At 34.5% G+C, this 17,885-nt stretch overlaps 1 protein-coding gene across 9 annotated transcripts in view; it reads right to left on the reverse strand.

The window, feature by feature from the left end:
* Positions 1-2,241: 2,241 nt before the first annotated feature.
* The window catches only part of COBLL1 (cordon-bleu WH2 repeat protein like 1), a 141,586-nt gene continuing 125,942 nt past the window's right edge, over positions 2,242-17,885 (reverse strand). For 8 of the 9 annotated variants that reach the window (XM_032479597.1, XM_032479592.1, XM_032479593.1 and 5 more), the window contains 5 exons: positions 17,204-17,438; positions 16,093-16,187; positions 10,787-12,465; positions 8,767-8,943; positions 2,242-3,526 (listed from right to left, as the gene is read on the reverse strand). In XM_032479597.1, the coding sequence (XP_032335488.1) occupies positions 3,440-3,526; positions 8,767-8,943; positions 10,787-12,465; positions 16,093-16,187; positions 17,204-17,438 (2,273 nt within the window). In that variant the 3' untranslated portion in view covers positions 2,242-3,439. The remainder of the gene's footprint in view (positions 3,527-8,766; positions 8,944-10,786; positions 12,466-16,092; positions 16,188-17,203; positions 17,439-17,885) is intronic. The other variant, XM_032479590.1, reaches the window with a different exon arrangement.

The following is a 17,885-nucleotide window of genomic DNA, read 5'->3' on the forward strand; positions in this document are numbered from 1 at the left end:
TACTTTTTTATTGTTCCCTGTGTGGATCACATAACAAAAATTCTGTGTAAACTCTAAAACGCCAGATTAGCAATTCTTACATCAAAAATAATCTAAGAAAAACATTCAATCCATGGAAATCTTTGTTGTGACCCCTGATTGCAAAGCTCCCTTTTTTTTCATTTATCAAAGTCAGTAGATTTTAAAATGAGTTTGATTCTTAGCGCTTGTGTGTGTGTGTGTGTGTGTGTTGTGTTTTGTTTTTTGTCTCTACTGGTGGTGGACAGAAATGAACTGGCACAAGGCAAATAACTATCAGTGGGACTCTTTTAAGTATCAGTGATACTCTGGTCTCATTCAAGGACTTGGAGCTAGAAGCAGAGTGTGGATTCTGCTATCTCAGGTGGCCAAGGCCAAATCCGATCTTAAAATGGGAGGGAAGGTCACTCTTCAGGAGGATGGGAAATATATTAGATAAATAGTACCTGTTTGCTTATGGTACTATTAAAAATAGGTAGCTTTTTAAAATGAGCTATGTGCCAAACAACTAACCAATAGAATCTGGATAATTTGAAAATATGTACTATAAGAAAAAAAGGATAAGCAAGATGCTTAGATGCCAAAAATTAAATACGGAAATTTAAAGTTGATTCTAAATCAATCCTTGTCTTAATTTTGCTATTACTTAAGGACATGAGTAGTGAAAACTATGTCTCAAATTTCTTTCCCAATTGAGTAGAGGGAAGTTTTCCTACTGAAATACTGTGGCTAAGGCAACTTTTTCAGAATGTATGTGTATTAATGGTTTATGTGCATATCCCCCTAATCCTGTGTGACCTTTAAAAGACATTTTAATTACAAACTATCGCAAGTATGCTAAAATCTGGAGTAAAACTTGTGTTTAAACCACTGTTTATAAAAAGAAAATACTGCCAACACAGTTGATGACTCCCGTAAATCTCCCCAATCCAATCTTCATTTCTTGATTCCCACTAGTAAACCTGTTTATTTTTTCTATATTTACAGTCATAATATATAGTGTCACTTTGCGTATTTTATATTTTATACAACTGGTATCATAAAAAAAAGCATTGTTCCACAACTTGCTTTTCTTATTATTTTTGAGATGTATCCATTTGAGATGTTGTTATGCATAGTTCTAGTTTGTTCAATTTTAACTGTTGTACAGAAATCTGTTATATAAATATAGTACCAACATTGACTGCTGGTTAGGACTCCTTTCTGGTCTTTTAAAAATATTCATGGCAGCCTTGAATCTGTCTCCTTAAGTACATACATAAGTACTTCTGTAAGGTAACAAGGTAAGAGATCTTTAAGCTTGCTAGATGTTGCAAATTTGATGGTTGTGCTGTGTATTTTCCCCACTAACAATGAGTTTGTTTTGTTGTCCTTGACAAGTTGTCATTTTGAAACTTACATTTTTACTAATTTGATGGGTGTGATATAATATACTTCCTTTTGTTTTTATCTTGTATTTCCTTGATTATTAGTGAAGAGTATTTTTTCCAGATGTTTGGCCTTTCAGATTTCCTCTTGTAAGGAATAACTCTTCTTTTTTCAGTGTGTGCATATTTCTATTGGATAGACTTCTCATGAGTTTTAGGAATTTTTACATTTTCACAAATTAACCCTTGTATATATTAAAAACATCTTACTTATAACCTTTCACTTTTATAGTACTTAATATACATATAAATTTTAAATTTTAATATTTTTAAATGTATCAAATCTTTTATTACTGTGTCTTTTTGCCCTATTTAAATAGTTTTCCTGTGCTAAGGTACGAAAAATGTTGAATATATCCATCTAAGTTTTTAAAGTACTATTTTTAAGAGTTGTCTTTAACTCAAATATTTATTTATGGTTTGAGGTAGAGGTTCAAATTTACTTTCCAAGTGGATAATCAAACACAGTTTTTTAAGAAGTTGCCACTTTTCCTATTGGTTTATAATGACATAACATAGGTTTCAATATATGAGGTTCTTCAAGTCTGATTCAAGAAACTAGCAGCAACATGTAACTTTTAATGTGTACTTGCCATGTGTCAGGAACTCTGCTAAGCATTTTACATGCTTAGATCATAAATTGTGGAGTTAGAACGCCTGGCTTATGTACACTAGAAGCGCTGATAAATGGTAGGTCTTACTATTACTTGTTTATTTAGTGGCTGATAGAGATGTATTCATCAGGTGAAATACACAAATATACTGATAGACACAAACTGCATTTTAAAAAAAAGCATCCCAAATATATAACTTGCTTTTATTAAACAGGGGGAAAAAAATCAAGACATTTTTCCAAAGAGGCAGATATCCCAGTAGCTTTAGTAAAAACCAACCTAACATCGGTTTGTTTGTTTGACAAAGCTTTTAGAACAAGTGAGCAATTAGATTCTTAAAGCAGGAACAGAACATCAACAAGCTCTAGGCCCCAGAACAAGTTATAAGCCAACAAATCAGGCATTGTTTTCCTTAACAGTTTTAGCTTTAATGTAAATATATATTATTATTTAGAATATTAGCGTTTGAACTGCATAGTTTTATCACTGTAATTAAAACCAGGATTCCTAAAACCTCCAAGTAGCCTTTGAAGTTTTCCAATATGGACATTAACCCCTATTGCTCCCTACATATCGAATTTGAAATAATTGTCACAAAATATCAACATTTTCACAAGAAGATTTTTAAGGCTTCTGGCACATAAAATGTGTAATCTGTGTGACAATAATATCGTAATTATATACAGAAAATATTTAAAATTCTCCTTGTGCAATTTAAGTTCTAAAGATTAAAAAACTAAGTGTGTCCATGTTAATAAAATATTAAAATAGTATGAATTTCTATAAACTTGACACTGATTTTGTAATTACATAAAGAACACACAAGATAAGACTTGTTCACTAAGTGATTCATCACTGAAATTAACTGTTAAACTGAATATGCTTGATCATTAGTTTTCTAGATCATACTTTCAGCACAAAGAGGCTTTAAATATAACTTAAACATTTCCAATTAAACTGTAACATTGAGGCAGCAAATGTCAGATCTATGCCTAGCTATTTATGTGTCACACAAATAGAAGTCTATGAATCTTAATTTATCCTTTTGTCTAAGTCACCATTGTAGAGAATATGTCAATAAGTGAAATCAACAAAAGGTAACTATTTCTCTTTTGAAAAAAATGAAAGTCCTTAACACCTTGTCTTAAAGTTCTAAAGCAGCATATTCAGCTCTTAAGGCAAAAAAAGGCCAAAAACATTATTATAAATTATAAATTCTAGTAATTCTTCCTCTGGCATTAGAAGCCACAACACAAATTCTTATGCTTTAATAGATAATATATTAGTGTACATCTGAATATACATTTGCCAACATTCTCCGTTAGTATGAAGCTGTTCTGTGAAGGAGAGGTGCTGAAGTGCAGTATGGTGGGGCAAATTTTAATGGCCATCCTGGGCACCAGAAGACATGGAATGGCTGAGTCTTGACCTTCCGTTCACAGATACTGTAGTTGAGGGAACAGTAACCTGAGAAGGAAGAAACACACTTTGCACACATCAATTTAACATGGGAGAGCTGTCTGATTTTCAGTTTTCAACAATTACATTTTAACTTTTGCTTAATGGTAAATGCTAACATTTAGTATTTATTATTCAACAAATTTCAAATAATCAAGGATAAATGTTCATTCTACCATGAAATTAAAAATGAGAGAATTGTTATTTCCACAACAAACAAGTTAAATAATCCATTAACACATCTTAGTCTTTACAAAATTACCAAATCAACTCAAAGGACAAGAGCACAAACAGACTGCAGGCCAAGCTGTTAAAGTGCATTTTTAGCTAGATTAATTCTGGCTTCCCCAAAGTACCGAGGAGAATGCAGAAAAAGAAAGTGAATTCCACAAAGCAGTGAATTCTGCAGTTTTTGTATTGATGACACATATTAACTTGAAGTTACCGTCCCAGGTACCTCTTATGTATAAGAAAAAATAGCTTTGGTTTTTAAAATGCCTTCCTAAAGGGCTAAAAAAAAGTCAAATCTATAACTGCTATGCCAAAACAACTGCAGGATGGAAAGGAGGTTTCTTCCCTAGTAAATAAACCATCTTCCAAACTTCTACGGCAAAGTTTCCTATTGACAAACTATAAGTGAACAAAAACCCTAAAATAAAATTTCCTAAATAGCTTGAAATTCCAAGAATGTAAAAGAAAATCATCTTGATTCTGAATAGTAAATAGGTATAATATTTTGAAATATATATATAAAGTATGACCTTATTTTAAGAAAAACGGTTTATGTCTAGATTATATTTTGACTTAGTTTAGTTTTATAACCAAACATTATCCTCTTCCCACCACAAGAAAACTGAAGTACAAAAAGCCACAGATTCTGCTAGCAAGGGAGTAAGTTAGTGAAAAGGAAAAGAAAACTGGCAAATTTAGTTTGGCTTTGGTTTCCTGGTGCTTCAGTTCTTGCCTTTTACTAAACAAAGATTGTTCATCTTAACTAACCAATTTTCTTGACTGTCTTATGAAACTGGGATGGAGCAGAGCAGAGTGGCTGACACTATCCACCTGAAAGAAAATAGCTAAGAAGAAAAGTTGCCAACAGTATCTGCACCCTGTTCAGTATTCATGTGGGGTTTCTTTCCAAGTACAGTCGACAAACTGACAGGTAATGACTTTTTGTTATGTAACACTGGTCCAAAAATTCTATGCGTGAGGGGTTCTTTTTGTAATTCTTGCCAACATTACAGTTTTCATATTCTTTGTCAAGTAAAAGAGAGAAAATTTGGTTTAAGCTTTTCAAAAACATTCTGATGGTTCTAAATGTCTAGAAGTAGCACCATTTATAGAGTGAAAAACTAGAATCCAGTTAAAAGTCTACCAATATAGAACAAATAAGCTATAGTTCATTCACATAGTCAAATACTATGTAGTCTTAAAAGAACAGGATAGATATGTATGTAATGAAATGGGAAGTTTCCAAGAGACATGTTTATGAATGTTTTACAGAAGATTCCATTTTTATTAGAAAAACTAAATATTTATATATTACAAAAGCGGTCCAAAAGGTCACACTGTACTCTATCAAAAGCAATTACTCTGGGGGGAAGTGGTATTTTGTTTGATGTTTAAGAAATCGTTTACTTAACTTTCAAACACGAGAAGATATCATTAGAATATTATTCTATGAATTTTTTGAGGTCAGAGAACTTGCTATTTTAATGCCACTTTGTACCCACTTCATACTCATGTTTACTTTAGTGCCTGGCACAGTGTAGTTCAATGACTATTTCTTGAACGGAATAAGGTAAGTTTTTATGAACATTTATAAAGTAAAAAAGTATTGCTTGAATTTTTAGAACAATGATTACTGGACACTCGTAATAAAGATATTTTTAAAAACTAACATTTAAGAATTTACTGCTGTGAGCATCTTCTAGTTGACTATCTACCCTTGAAGTTTAAGGAATTTTCAGGAATATTCACATAGCTTTCATACTCCCATAAGGAGCAATAACTATGAAACTATCCTTTATTTTTACTTTAAAAATATATAGAAAGAAGAAAATATATATAGAAAGAGCTGCCAACCTGAAACACTTGGATTGCTCAAATTCAAACCAAAGAACTACGAATAAAAAGCAGACTAATTAAACAAACAAAACAAGCCAGCAAGATTCTGGGTGACTTACCCAGGTTTCTTCTTCCCTTCAGATTTCTATCTAAAGATAAATTTCACTTTCTGAGGAAACACTCAATACCAAGTACTAACTATCATTTGTCAGTTTATTTTCAGACTTTATTTTTACAAACTTTTATTCTCCTTGTAATAGTGGAATAACCTGAGTAAATGAAGCACCATCAAGAACTGAAAACAGCCAAAGAAATTCTTATGTCAACACAAGTCAATGATAATAGATGACTTAGTCTGTCTTCCTCTCTGAAAACAATTTTGCTGATTCATATACACCTGAACATCAAACACAAAAATACTGTGCTAGATTTATGGATGCTTTATATGAAGACAAGACAAATCACTGTGACTATATGGGTGTCGAGTCAGGGTAAGGTATGAGGAAAAAGCTTTAAGAAACATGAAAAAACATGGCATGTTCATGACTGCATTTACACCAGAGCAATCAACTAGACAGTTGATTCATATTAGAACAATTATTATAATGAAGGTTAATTGCTTGGGTATGAACAAGAGCCATAAGGCAGGTTGGTACCTGGAGTTAAATTGAACATTTGGGTGCCAAAATACAGGGAAACACGGAGCCAACTTTCTGATGAACAATCTAAACTCACTGTCAAAATCACTGGAGATTTTATTTGGCACCGTAACTGTTGTTCTATAAAAGAAATGTTAGAATTTAAAACAAACCAGGAGAAATGTTCAGTACAGGACAGAAATATGAGGCTTAAGCAGAGATCACAAGAAATGAGACCTTTCTTGTGTCCATTCCTACAACATTCTGCAATTTTTTGAAATATAATAATGCATGCATTACCAAATAATATTAGTTAGTTTTGCATGTATATTTTTATGTCTCTATCTACATTGTTTAGTGTATTTTTTCAGATTTATTGCTACTTGATAGTCCATTCTCTGAATATACTACTATTCTATTTTTGGATAATATTATGGTTATCTGTGTTGGGAGCTATTATAAACAACCTTCCACGAATATTCTTGTATGTGAGTCTCGGTACATAACAACGCATCTGTAGGGCATATAACTAGAGGTGAAGGTGCTGATCATGGAGTGTGGATATCATGAACTTTACTGGACCCTGAGTCTACCTTTAGTGGAAGAAAAGGGATTATGTAATGAGTTTTCATTAAACAGAATTTAGGAGCTGGCATTATGTAGAGTCAGAACTATCAATAACCTCCTACTGAAAGAAAATTTAGACTCAATAGAACCTAAAGTAATGAGTTATAAACAGGATACAATTATAGGATCATCACTTAGTGCCTGCTTTCTGTTGTTGATTCACATCCAGCTCTTTCTGGAAGCACTGTGAGTTTTATATGTGAAGAGGCTGCCAAATCAGCCCATAACACACCAAGCATACAGCTGCTTGCCAGTACAATACTGTTGGCCGGAAAGGCATGTCCAACTTAATGCACTGTTTTCTGCAATTAGTTCATTGAAACTGATTATTAAATCCACTGACTTAATACAAAGATACTGAGATTATTTTCTGTTCTCCTGTGGGCTGGATGTACCACTGTTTCTCAGTCCCAGACTATAAACAACCAGAAGGTAGAGGCTTCATTTTATTCAATTTTGTATCCCTGGTAATGTTTGGTGTTTTTTTGCATTAAGAAAAGATGCTTATCAAATTTACTGAATTGAGAAAACTTTAAACTGGAAGTGACTGGTTTGAACCTTATCCTTAATTTACAATATTATAAATAATTATTTTCATAAATGAGGATGTACAATGTTTTTTTTTTACAGGGGCATATAGTCCCCACAAAAATATAAATCTCATGACCTGTGAAATACCAAATTTTTTTTGCTGCCTGGCACCTAAATTCAAACTCTACAACCAATCTATGAAATTCATACTTAATCCCCTAAATTATTCCTTCATGTTTCCTCCACTCCTAAGAGCAAGCAATCTCTTGCCTTGTCTCTTGTCTCTATGTGGGCCCAGATGGGAGTGCCAAGTCCTCCATGAAAACGGCTGTCATTCACAGCTCCACCGAAACCTACGTGGGATGCTGGCTAGCCAGGCAAGGCTGGCCGTGTAGATGTGCCCGGAGGCCTTCCCCTTTCTATCTTTGCAGCATTCCTGTTCCTTCGCAGATTTCATTTCTGTTGAGTTCAGTGTTTTGCTCAACAAGTCTCTTACTCTTCTCTAAATAGCTTCTAAAATGATTAGAAAAGCAATTCACAAAATGAAATGCCTAGGGAGTCAGTGAAATAATAAGTACTTTTCTTGTCTCGGGTGTTGAGGAAATTGCAACCAAGATGACTAAGGGAAGAACAAGAAAGACATTTAGGGAGACATAGCCTCTGGGCAGTCCAAGTGATGATGCCAGACGCAGGGCTTTACCACGTCCTCTTTCAGAGGATGGAGGCGACAAAGGGAGGAAATTCATCTACAGATAATTCCCTGTGATGCTTTTTGGTGTTTGCCCAAGAAGGAGCACACCTCCTTGCTCTCCTACATCTCAGGAAGGAGAATCTGGACTCCTGCAGGGCATTATTAAGATCTGAATCTCTGCATTAGGTCTCATCTGAATTCTCTAGATTTTCCCTACATTTTTTGGATTAACCTATAAAACTCCCCACCCGCACTGCAACCACTCACTCCCACGTACGGTCATAACTTGGATCACTGGGAGCTATGACTGAAAACTTGCAGACTCCTACAATAGCGCAGCTTTTCTGGAATAAAGGAGGGATTTTCTTTTGCACAGAATCTCTCTTGCTGTGGTAACACAATTTCTTAAAATAAGAGTCCAGAGCACTGTCTATATATAGTTAGATAATAACGAGCAAAACTCGTGTTCTGCACCTGGCCTATGTTTTGGAAAATAGACCTGACATATTTTTAAGTATGTGTAATACTCTGGACTCTCTCAGCTTATACTTCAAAAATGACCGCTTGACATAAAAGAGTACCTTCTGGCATATTCCCTATTCAGATTTAAAAGCCAGAAAACAATTCCCCCTAAGTATTAGTTTGACAGTGTTGAAAATAAACCCCCTGTCACCCATCTGATAAAGAAAACTTACCCTTTTCAATTTGGCAGCAGCCTCTCCAGAACGAATTGCAGTCAGCAAACTCTGTCGGATCTGTTCTGGGTCAGAGCTTTGGAATGTTGAAGAATTTTGTCTCTTAAGGGTGAACGATGGGCAGTCAGTTGGAGATGGTATTTGGGGATTCTGTTCATTATGTGTAGAATTATTTTCCTATAAAAATAAATGTGAAATATTTATACGAACACCAAGTGAAGAATGGGCCATTATTCAAAACATTTTCATCATCAAAAGCTCTAAGCATCACTATTTGCCACAGTGGTGTTTTAGGCACAGCTCTATTTCCTCTTCCACTGAGTTATCTCTGCTGCCAGAGCTCAGCTGGAAGATGAAGGCATTATTTGCCTTCATTTGAACTCAAGAGGCTAAGGAAGAAAAGTGATACCTCTCATTGTTTCATGAATACAGTGGTAATTTTACTGTCTTTGAGTCAAATAATGCTGATATCTCCAATGGAGTTGGCTAGAAGAGCCAAAGTAATAATAAACAATTGAACAGTCTAAAAAATAACCGATTTGCATAATGCCAATATATTAGGGTTGTGAAATTATTTTTGACCATACAAATGGACCAATATTGGCAATTCATATTGGAGGAATCTAACATATCTTCTAATAAAGGAATATTAATGACTATGTCACATGTAACAGCTTATTTTGTGTTTCTGGAAGTCACGTGAACTCAGTGATAGCCACGTTTTATTTCTCCCATGAGACTAAAAATAAATATTAGGAATTTCCAAATTTAAGAATCAAAAATTTAATTAAACTTCATAGGAAGGAATATTTAGTAACTGATTTTACTGGCAACTGTATTCAAACTTAAAAATGTCTTTTTCAAACTGCCAAGTAAATATCTTTACAAAAGATGAGCTAAACAGAGCTCAGACAATGGCTCAAAAACTATTATCTAAATCAAGCTTCTGTTGTTTAGAAATGATATTCCATTCTAAGAAAAACTACAGGCTTTATTCCCAAGAATTAATCTCTATATCATATATCTCTCCCGGACATTATATTAAAGTAATAAACATAAATGTGAAATATATGAAGCAACATTCTTCAAGGTAGATACTGCTTTAAAATTATGGGAAAATCTTTACTTGGCAATATGGTTAATGCTCTGTTACTCTGGGAATGTTTGAAAAAATAGTAAAAATACTTCTGGAACTGTCATACAAATATGAAAGTATTCTTTAAACACTATCAGAGTAAAAGTATACAATGTAAGTATTTTTTTAAGAAATTGCATGGGGGTTATCATAATTCGTACTGGGAATTTCATCATTTCCTTTCACTATTTGAATCTAGCACATCATATCACTCAGTTGACCAAACACAAAGTCAACAAACCCCCCGTTTTTTTGTACCTTACTAAGGTTAGATGGTGGCTAAGGGATATTTTGGTCAACATACATATAACTTGAAAGTTGACACTGAATTAATAAAATGGGGAATTAAGAAAATTACATATTTAAACTCTGGTTTCAATTTAAAATATTTATATATAACAATGGTAAGCTAAGGTTGAGTGTATACGATAGAAAACATGTAGCTGAGAAATGTTTGGTTATTTTATCTAGTCTGATGTTGCTATGTTTCTTTTAATTAAAACTATTTTATTATGGAGACTTGGAGAAGAAAATAAACCAGAATATCCAGAAGAGTCTTAAATAAATTGAGATAAGCAAAACAGAAAAATAGAGTTTAAACTAGAACCCTATACACATTTACAAGCAAAGAAACTTTAAAATATTTGCTAAAACTGCAATTATATAATGATGCTCTTATAGTAATGATCAAGTTACATGAGTTATAGTAATTCTGAGTAAATAATCAGATTCTATGTATTACCACTCTTTTTTTTTAACAGTAGCTTGATAGTGGATTAATATGAATTCAGAGTTAAGTTACAAACATACCAACAAACATACTTGTTAACCCCATTTAAACCCTGTTCTGTAAGACTCCCTTATTTTTAAAAAGGTTACATTTACCTTATCACTCACACCTAGTTGTGGGACGTCCACAAGTGTATGTACGGAAGGAATCTTCCCTTCCTCTGAGTCAGTTGGAGTTTGCGAGTGTGCGCCCCAGGCCTCTTCACTGCACGACTCCTTACGGGCTTTGCTGAAAGACTGTGACCGTTTCACCACAGCGAGGGCAAACGGTGAAGGAGCAGAGCCGGAATATGGTCGAGGGGTACAAAACGTTTTCAGAGCCTTCAGATTCAGTGCTGCTGACTGACTCCCAGGAAGAGGAACAGGTTTGGGAGCTACTGGAGGGGGAGAGGCTACGGGTGGGGGAGAGGCTGCGGGAGGAGGAGAGGCTGCGAGAGGAAGAGAGGCTACGGGAGGGGGAAACGCCATGGGAGGGGGAGACGCCATGGGAGGGGGAGAGGCTTCAGTAGTCTGACTGCTGTCAACTGTGTGTTTAATGTGGGGCTGTGGAGGACAGTGAGTTGTTTTACTTAAGGGGGAAAGAGCTGGCTCTGGAGGAGGTATTGTATCCCTTTCCACCTCTTTCTTTGTTAATTCTTTTGGTGTAGGATTAGGCACAGGTTGAACACTCTTGGCAGCTGCAGATGTCACATAGTGACCTGAAACTCTCTTTTGCATCTGCAAGAAAAAAGAACTTGGTTTGGCCTGGGGATTTGAAACCCGAGATTTACGTTTTGACTCCAAAATATTGTTTATATCTTCCAAGTTTGGCACAAAAGGAGCCGTGCCGGTGTCTCTCATCATTCTAGGAGTAGGTTTCAGAGGATTCGCCATCATGCTGAGAGGCATGCTCTCCACGCTTTGCACCTGATGTTCTGTTTTTAGGGTAGGCTTTGGTTTCAGGTCTGCCTGTGGCTCCTTTGGGCTTTCAGAAATGACCAGATCTTCTGTTTGGATTGCAGTTTCCTTCACATTCTCATGAGTGTCCTTTTTCCCTAAAGCATGTATTTCTTGATCATTTTTATACCCTATGGTTTCAGATTCCCAATCTTTTGATATTTCTAGGGATCTGGGAGGCACTATTTTATAAGTAGTCATCCCAATTTTGGGTATGTACTCTCTTGTAATTTCATTCGAAGGTTTTGGCTTGGGATTGTAGTCTTGTCTGTAAAGTGGATAATTCTTTATATAAGAAGCAGCTGAATTTTTATCAGTCCCATCTACAGGAGGCAAAAGGTCATCATTACCATGTGCATAAACTGGATCTTTTATGGCTAGTTGATCTTCTGAATGTACAATTAGTGGGCCCTGACACTTGAATTCTCTTGAGGTATCTACAGAATCTTGAGGACTTAAAGATGAGTGTTGAGTTGACTTGTTGTTACTTGAAGTTTGTACACTTTCATCAACTTTGATGTCAGACGAATTATGATCTTGGTGATTCCCACTGAAACTGTCACAGGAAGGGACTGTCTGAATTGCTGCATCTTGCACTTTTGTCTTTTCGGCACTAGGTTGATTCAGTTTTTGATCTGGTATTGATGAAACAGCAAGATGATCTTCCTTGTAACTTCTAGCAGTATCAGTTTTATGTGCCTGATAGTTTGGTAGTCTGTTAACTTCCATGTCCACGTTGTTATTTTTGGCGACACCTCTTACATTGATTTCTGTTCTCACTCCATTTTTCATATTATCTTCTGTGTTTGTTGGAATGACAGTTATTTCATCTTGGTCTACTGAGAGAAAAAATGGTGAAGTATGTGAAAAGAGATAGAAAAACTTAAAGGTTTCAATGCCTGCCTCCCCCACACTGAAAAAGATTGGTTTGAATTCTACAGATAATTTTCAACTCACTAATTTTACAGAAATTACACAGGTAGTGGCATACAGAGAAAACAGCATGGGCTTTGCTATCGAGACTGAGTCTGGGATCTGGCTTGATTAATTACAACCTATGTGGCCATATCATGTTATTACTTAACCTCTCTGAGCCTCAGTTTGCTCAGATGTAAAAAGTGAAAATGTGTATTATATATATTATTTATTTAACATGCTTATTAGGATAGCATATTGCCCAGGAGACAGCTATGTTTCTTATTATAAGTAAAGACCGTATTTCAGTCATTGTTAAACATAACAAAAGACATTGACAAATTCAAAAAATGTATTTTTATTCTTCTGTTTTTTTCATTTTAATATACTGTCTTTTCTATAACCCCTACTTTATTTATATTTCATATCCAACATTAAAAGGGGAACAATCCCAGCAAATGCTATCCATTTTAATTAAGGCAGACAACAGAACCTTCCCTTTTAAGAGCTGAAATAAAAACAGAACCTAAGTTTACTGTTTTGTGTATTAGGTGTCCTGCTAGAGACTTTTAGAGAACTTTGTTTTCAGTCACAATATGGGTAGTTTCAACTACATGAAACAATCACGTGGGTTTTGATTTTTCTCTGCAAGAAAAAGTATCCTTATTTTTCTCATGACAGAATCCAGGTAGAGAAAACAAGCTCCCTCTCCCCAGCACTACTTTTCCTCTTAATTCTAATTCAGAACTCTTGAAAAGGAAACTCACTTGCCAGTGTCTAGGTTAACAAAGCAACAGTTGCCAGCCAATAGCATGATGGCAAAGAGTTGGACTGAGGCATCTGGAAGGAAACGCAGCTTTATGAACGTGCACGCGTGTCTTGTATTGAGCCAGGTGATTTATGTACTGTGCTCCTCTTGTCAAATGCCCTGAGGAATCCATTTTCCTGAATAACCAACTAGCCCTCATCTTCAAAATTCTCAGTGGCCTCTGCTTTCAGATATGAAAGTTTGCACAGCACAAGTGAAATGTGGGCCTTGGAAAACAAATTGTGAAAGGATATCAAGTATTTCTGTGTAGTTTTGTCATTAGTTTCATCTATAAGATAAAGTTCACTGCCTAAAATGTCATGAGCTATTTAAAATAGTTCCTTTATTCAAAAAAGAAGAAAAAAAAAAAAGGAAAAAAGGAAGATATGCATGCAAATAAAAATCATGTTGCCAGGTAAATTTGGATACAAATAATTTTTTAAAAGATCCTCATATTTTAAAACCCTGAGTAACTGCACAATTATTTGATTATGGTGGTTATATTTTATATTATGTTGCAAGGTTCCTGTATTAAATACATAATTCTAAAATGGAACTTTTATTCTTCCCAAATGAAATGCAACTGGATTATCAGAATATATATTGTCTATACAAGTGATTTCTTTTCTCAATGACTAATAATTATTAACTTCTGTGATTTATAAAATTAAGGACATGTGATTAGGAACCATGAAAGAGGCACAATTCTGCCCATGCTCTTATTTACTTGGTTCATAAGTGTTTTTAACACCTGTATGGAAATTAGTACACTCAATGCTGATATGAGCACAAAAGAAATTTAAAAAGTGGTCCCTGGCATCAGGAAATGGCCTAACTGTATTTCCTTCTCTCTTATTTCTAATTTTCTACCGAATATAGGTATTTTCCAAAAGAAAGTAAATCAACATAAAAAAAATATTTTAAATTAAATCCCCTGTAACAAACCCTAATTTGTTGGGGTTTTTTAGTTCTGAAGTTTTATTTTTCACACTTTCTGTGGGTTACACCTTCTTTACCATTGTCTAACTCTGAATTTCTCATCAAAATTTCAAAATTCTCAGTGATGTCAGGCCTGGACACCTAGAATCACTACTGAGTTTATTAGCTAGTCTATCCTCCTACAAACCTGATAATAATGCTAGAAATGTCCGTGGATAGGTCATTTTTCAGGAATGGCCAGTAGAGGGAGAAGGTATAGTTTGTACTATCCTGTCCTTCCTCCTACTCAAAACTGACACCAACATCAAAACCAGATGAAAGGATGGTTTGGGTAAGTGTACAGGGTAGGTTAAAAAAAGGAGAAAGACAAACAAAACCAGTTTAAGGATAACAAATTATTTTTAAAAATTACAAAACGTTGACAAACGTCATTGCAAATCAAGTGCAAATCAAAAGAAATGTTATTACAGAAATGTACTTGTGACCCTAGCACTAACATGATGCTTTAAAATCTTAGCAAAAATGATTTCATTTGACTATTTTAAAAAGGACACAGCTTTTAAATTATGATTTCTCAACAGAAATGCTATTGCCATCATAATATATACTGTTAAAAAAAATTGAGTCAAGAAGAAAAAAGGGGGAAATTATGTACAAATATGTAAGTTAGATCCTTGTGTCTCAGGATGGTATTGACCAAGGGAAAAATGAATCAGAGACCTACATATTCGAATTAACCAACTCATACCACATATATAAGATGATATATATCTATATCTATATTTACGTTTGGAAAAAAACATGGATTAGCCCAATATCACAAATACGAATATATATATTTCCCTATATTTTAACCTAGTTTTATATATTAACATACTAGATTGGACTATGAGAACTCATAAGCCACTTCCGTCATATTCCCTTATACAATTGTATACGTCTTGCACCTTCTATTTGTATAGCATCATTTATCTGAAATTCAATCCTAAATATATATATTTAACAATATCTCAGTATTCTGCTAGGTGCTATAAGGAATTCAAACAAAGTATCAGATATAAATTCTCCGATCCAAGACTGTCCAATCTAGTTGAGGAATCGAAACCAAAGAACTACATGGTTTCTAGTCATCAAGTAACAAAATAAGTGAAGTGGCAGGATTTGGATAACAGTTGAATGGCTGAAGATAGGTGGAAATGTATTTCCCAGGCAAAGATAAAAATGAGCATAGGCCTAACGACAGAACTGAGTGAAAGATACCATGAGAAAGAGAATAAACTCTTGGTTTGGGGGTGGGTAGTGGGAAATATTGGTACATAATGTTACATAAATTGATGGTTTGGGTCTGAAAAAAATCAGGCAGACAAGTTTCACCCAAGGTATAGCAAGTTGACTAGGAAGTAAAACAGGCTTGGACTAGGGAGTCAGTAGAAGAAAAAAAGAGAAATAGACCACAAGTGTGCACGGGGCATACATCTTTAAGACCTAAGTGAGATACCTTCTAAGATTTAACAACAGCAATGAAATTAGTACACATAGTGGTAAAAAGCACATTTTGGAGTGAACACATATAGAACACATACTGCCTGAGTTCAAATCTAAGGTCTGGATTGTGAGACCTCAACTGAGTTACACAGTATCTTTGTGGCTCAATCATCTGTAAAATGGGACTAAAGTGATAATACCCATAGCTGAGTTAATATACAAGATTACGTGAATTGACATATGTAAAGTGTTTAAGAAAGGTCCTTGGCACATAGTAAGTGCTATGAAAGTGTTAGCGATTAGTGCTTATAGAACTCACCGTTCTCCTGGTTTGGGCCCAGTGACTTCAAGTTTCTTACACTGTCAACCACCCTCTCTTCATTGCTTGCATTATACACCGTGATGTGCGGTCCACTGCAAAATATGACTATATGTTATACATTGATACTATTCAGACGCACATACACGTACATGATGAGAAAACAGGCAATAATTTCCAAAGACAGATGGGCTGAAATAATCATCTTTTTCTGCCAAATACTGGAAATTTAATGGCAAAGAAAAAAATACAACTGAGAGGAAATTCTGCTATGAAACATTAGTTTTCATATGGTGGCCCTGTTACAAAGAAAGATGTAAGAAGCTTGGTAAAATGGACATTTTCCCCAAAAGTGTCTTTTTGTTATTATTAATTATTTTTTAAAGAAAAAGGAACTACATGCAGTTTACCTTTAAAGACATTTTTCTTGCATCTGGCAAGGGCAGCTTCTGGCAAGTCAGAATGGATTGACCTCATTGTGTTTTTTGGTGATAGAAGAGTTTAATTTGGAGACAATCCCATGCATGTTATAGTAAAACCTTGATGAAAATAGTTTATTTTGCCTACTTGATTTCATCTTTATTCATGGTGTGGCATTTGTAACCTAATGTTAAGTGTACTGTACTATGACTTTTGATTCCTAGGACCAAGGGGAAAAAGCATTCTCTGCATCATAAAGTTGACTGTAAAAATAACATTAGTGATTTAACATCGTGTTCTAACAGGCAGAATTGTTTTGTATACCAGTTAGTAAAAATTCTTCAGGAGCATTTGGTGAAAATTGAAATCAAATAGTTAATTTAGGCCAAAAAGGTAATAAGCAAAACAAACACAACACAAAAACTCTAATATTCATAAAAAATAACTACATGTTGTGGTTTATCTAACACAGGGATACCAGAACTGGTAGCTTTGATTTTATTTTATTTTAAAACAATCACATATAAATAGATACTTTATGAATAAACATTTTTATAATGATGGTAAAAGGGTAACATACAAACTAAAGAAATGATTATGTTTGTGTTTAAAATATCAGTTGTATATTTCAGAAGACTAGTATCAATTAAACAAACCACCACCGGACACTTCTGGCATACAGACTACTTACTGTCCATCTGTGTTTCTAGTTTCTTGTTTTTCTTCTTTGGAGTTCTGTGAGGACTCTCCAGTATCACTGCCAAGGGCTGAGTCAGGATCGTTTTTCAGTGGACTTATTATATCAGTAGATCCAGTGGGAACGTCTGGCGACTTCACAGAAGTATGTTCAGTCTCATCCTTAGGCACTTCACTCAGTTCTTCCTTTTCATCTATCTCTTCAAGGCTGTAATCAGAGTTCATTCCAGCTGCAAAGAAATGAAGATATAGTCCTAAATATTAATTTTCCTCATTCGTCCTATGCAATCCTGGCAAGGAAGGAATTTTTAAAATAATAATTAGTTGGACTCTTAAATTCTGATTCAAAGCTAATATAGTAAAATACTTTTCTAATGGTGAATAAGTATGTTAAAATATAATCAGATTATCTCAGACATACATTTCTAAAAATAATATGGTGTCACTCTAAGTTTTATTTGTGGTAGGAAAGAAGAGGTTATTTAAGCTTATAAGCTTCAAGTTACATATCTCATTTAAGAATCTTTCAATTTAAATTATTTTACACTCATGTAGTAGCTTTAAATGTAAGTAACAAGTACACAAGATTTTTGTATCGGCTACAAGTGTACTTATATAAAGTTTGACTCAGTAGTTACCAGTATGCCTATGATTGAGAATTATCTGAGCATCTTTTA

This window comes from Camelus ferus, chromosome 5 (genome assembly GCF_009834535.1).
Source record: "Camelus ferus isolate YT-003-E chromosome 5, BCGSAC_Cfer_1.0, whole genome shotgun sequence".
Lineage (NCBI taxonomy): Eukaryota > Metazoa > Chordata > Mammalia > Artiodactyla > Camelidae > Camelus > Camelus ferus.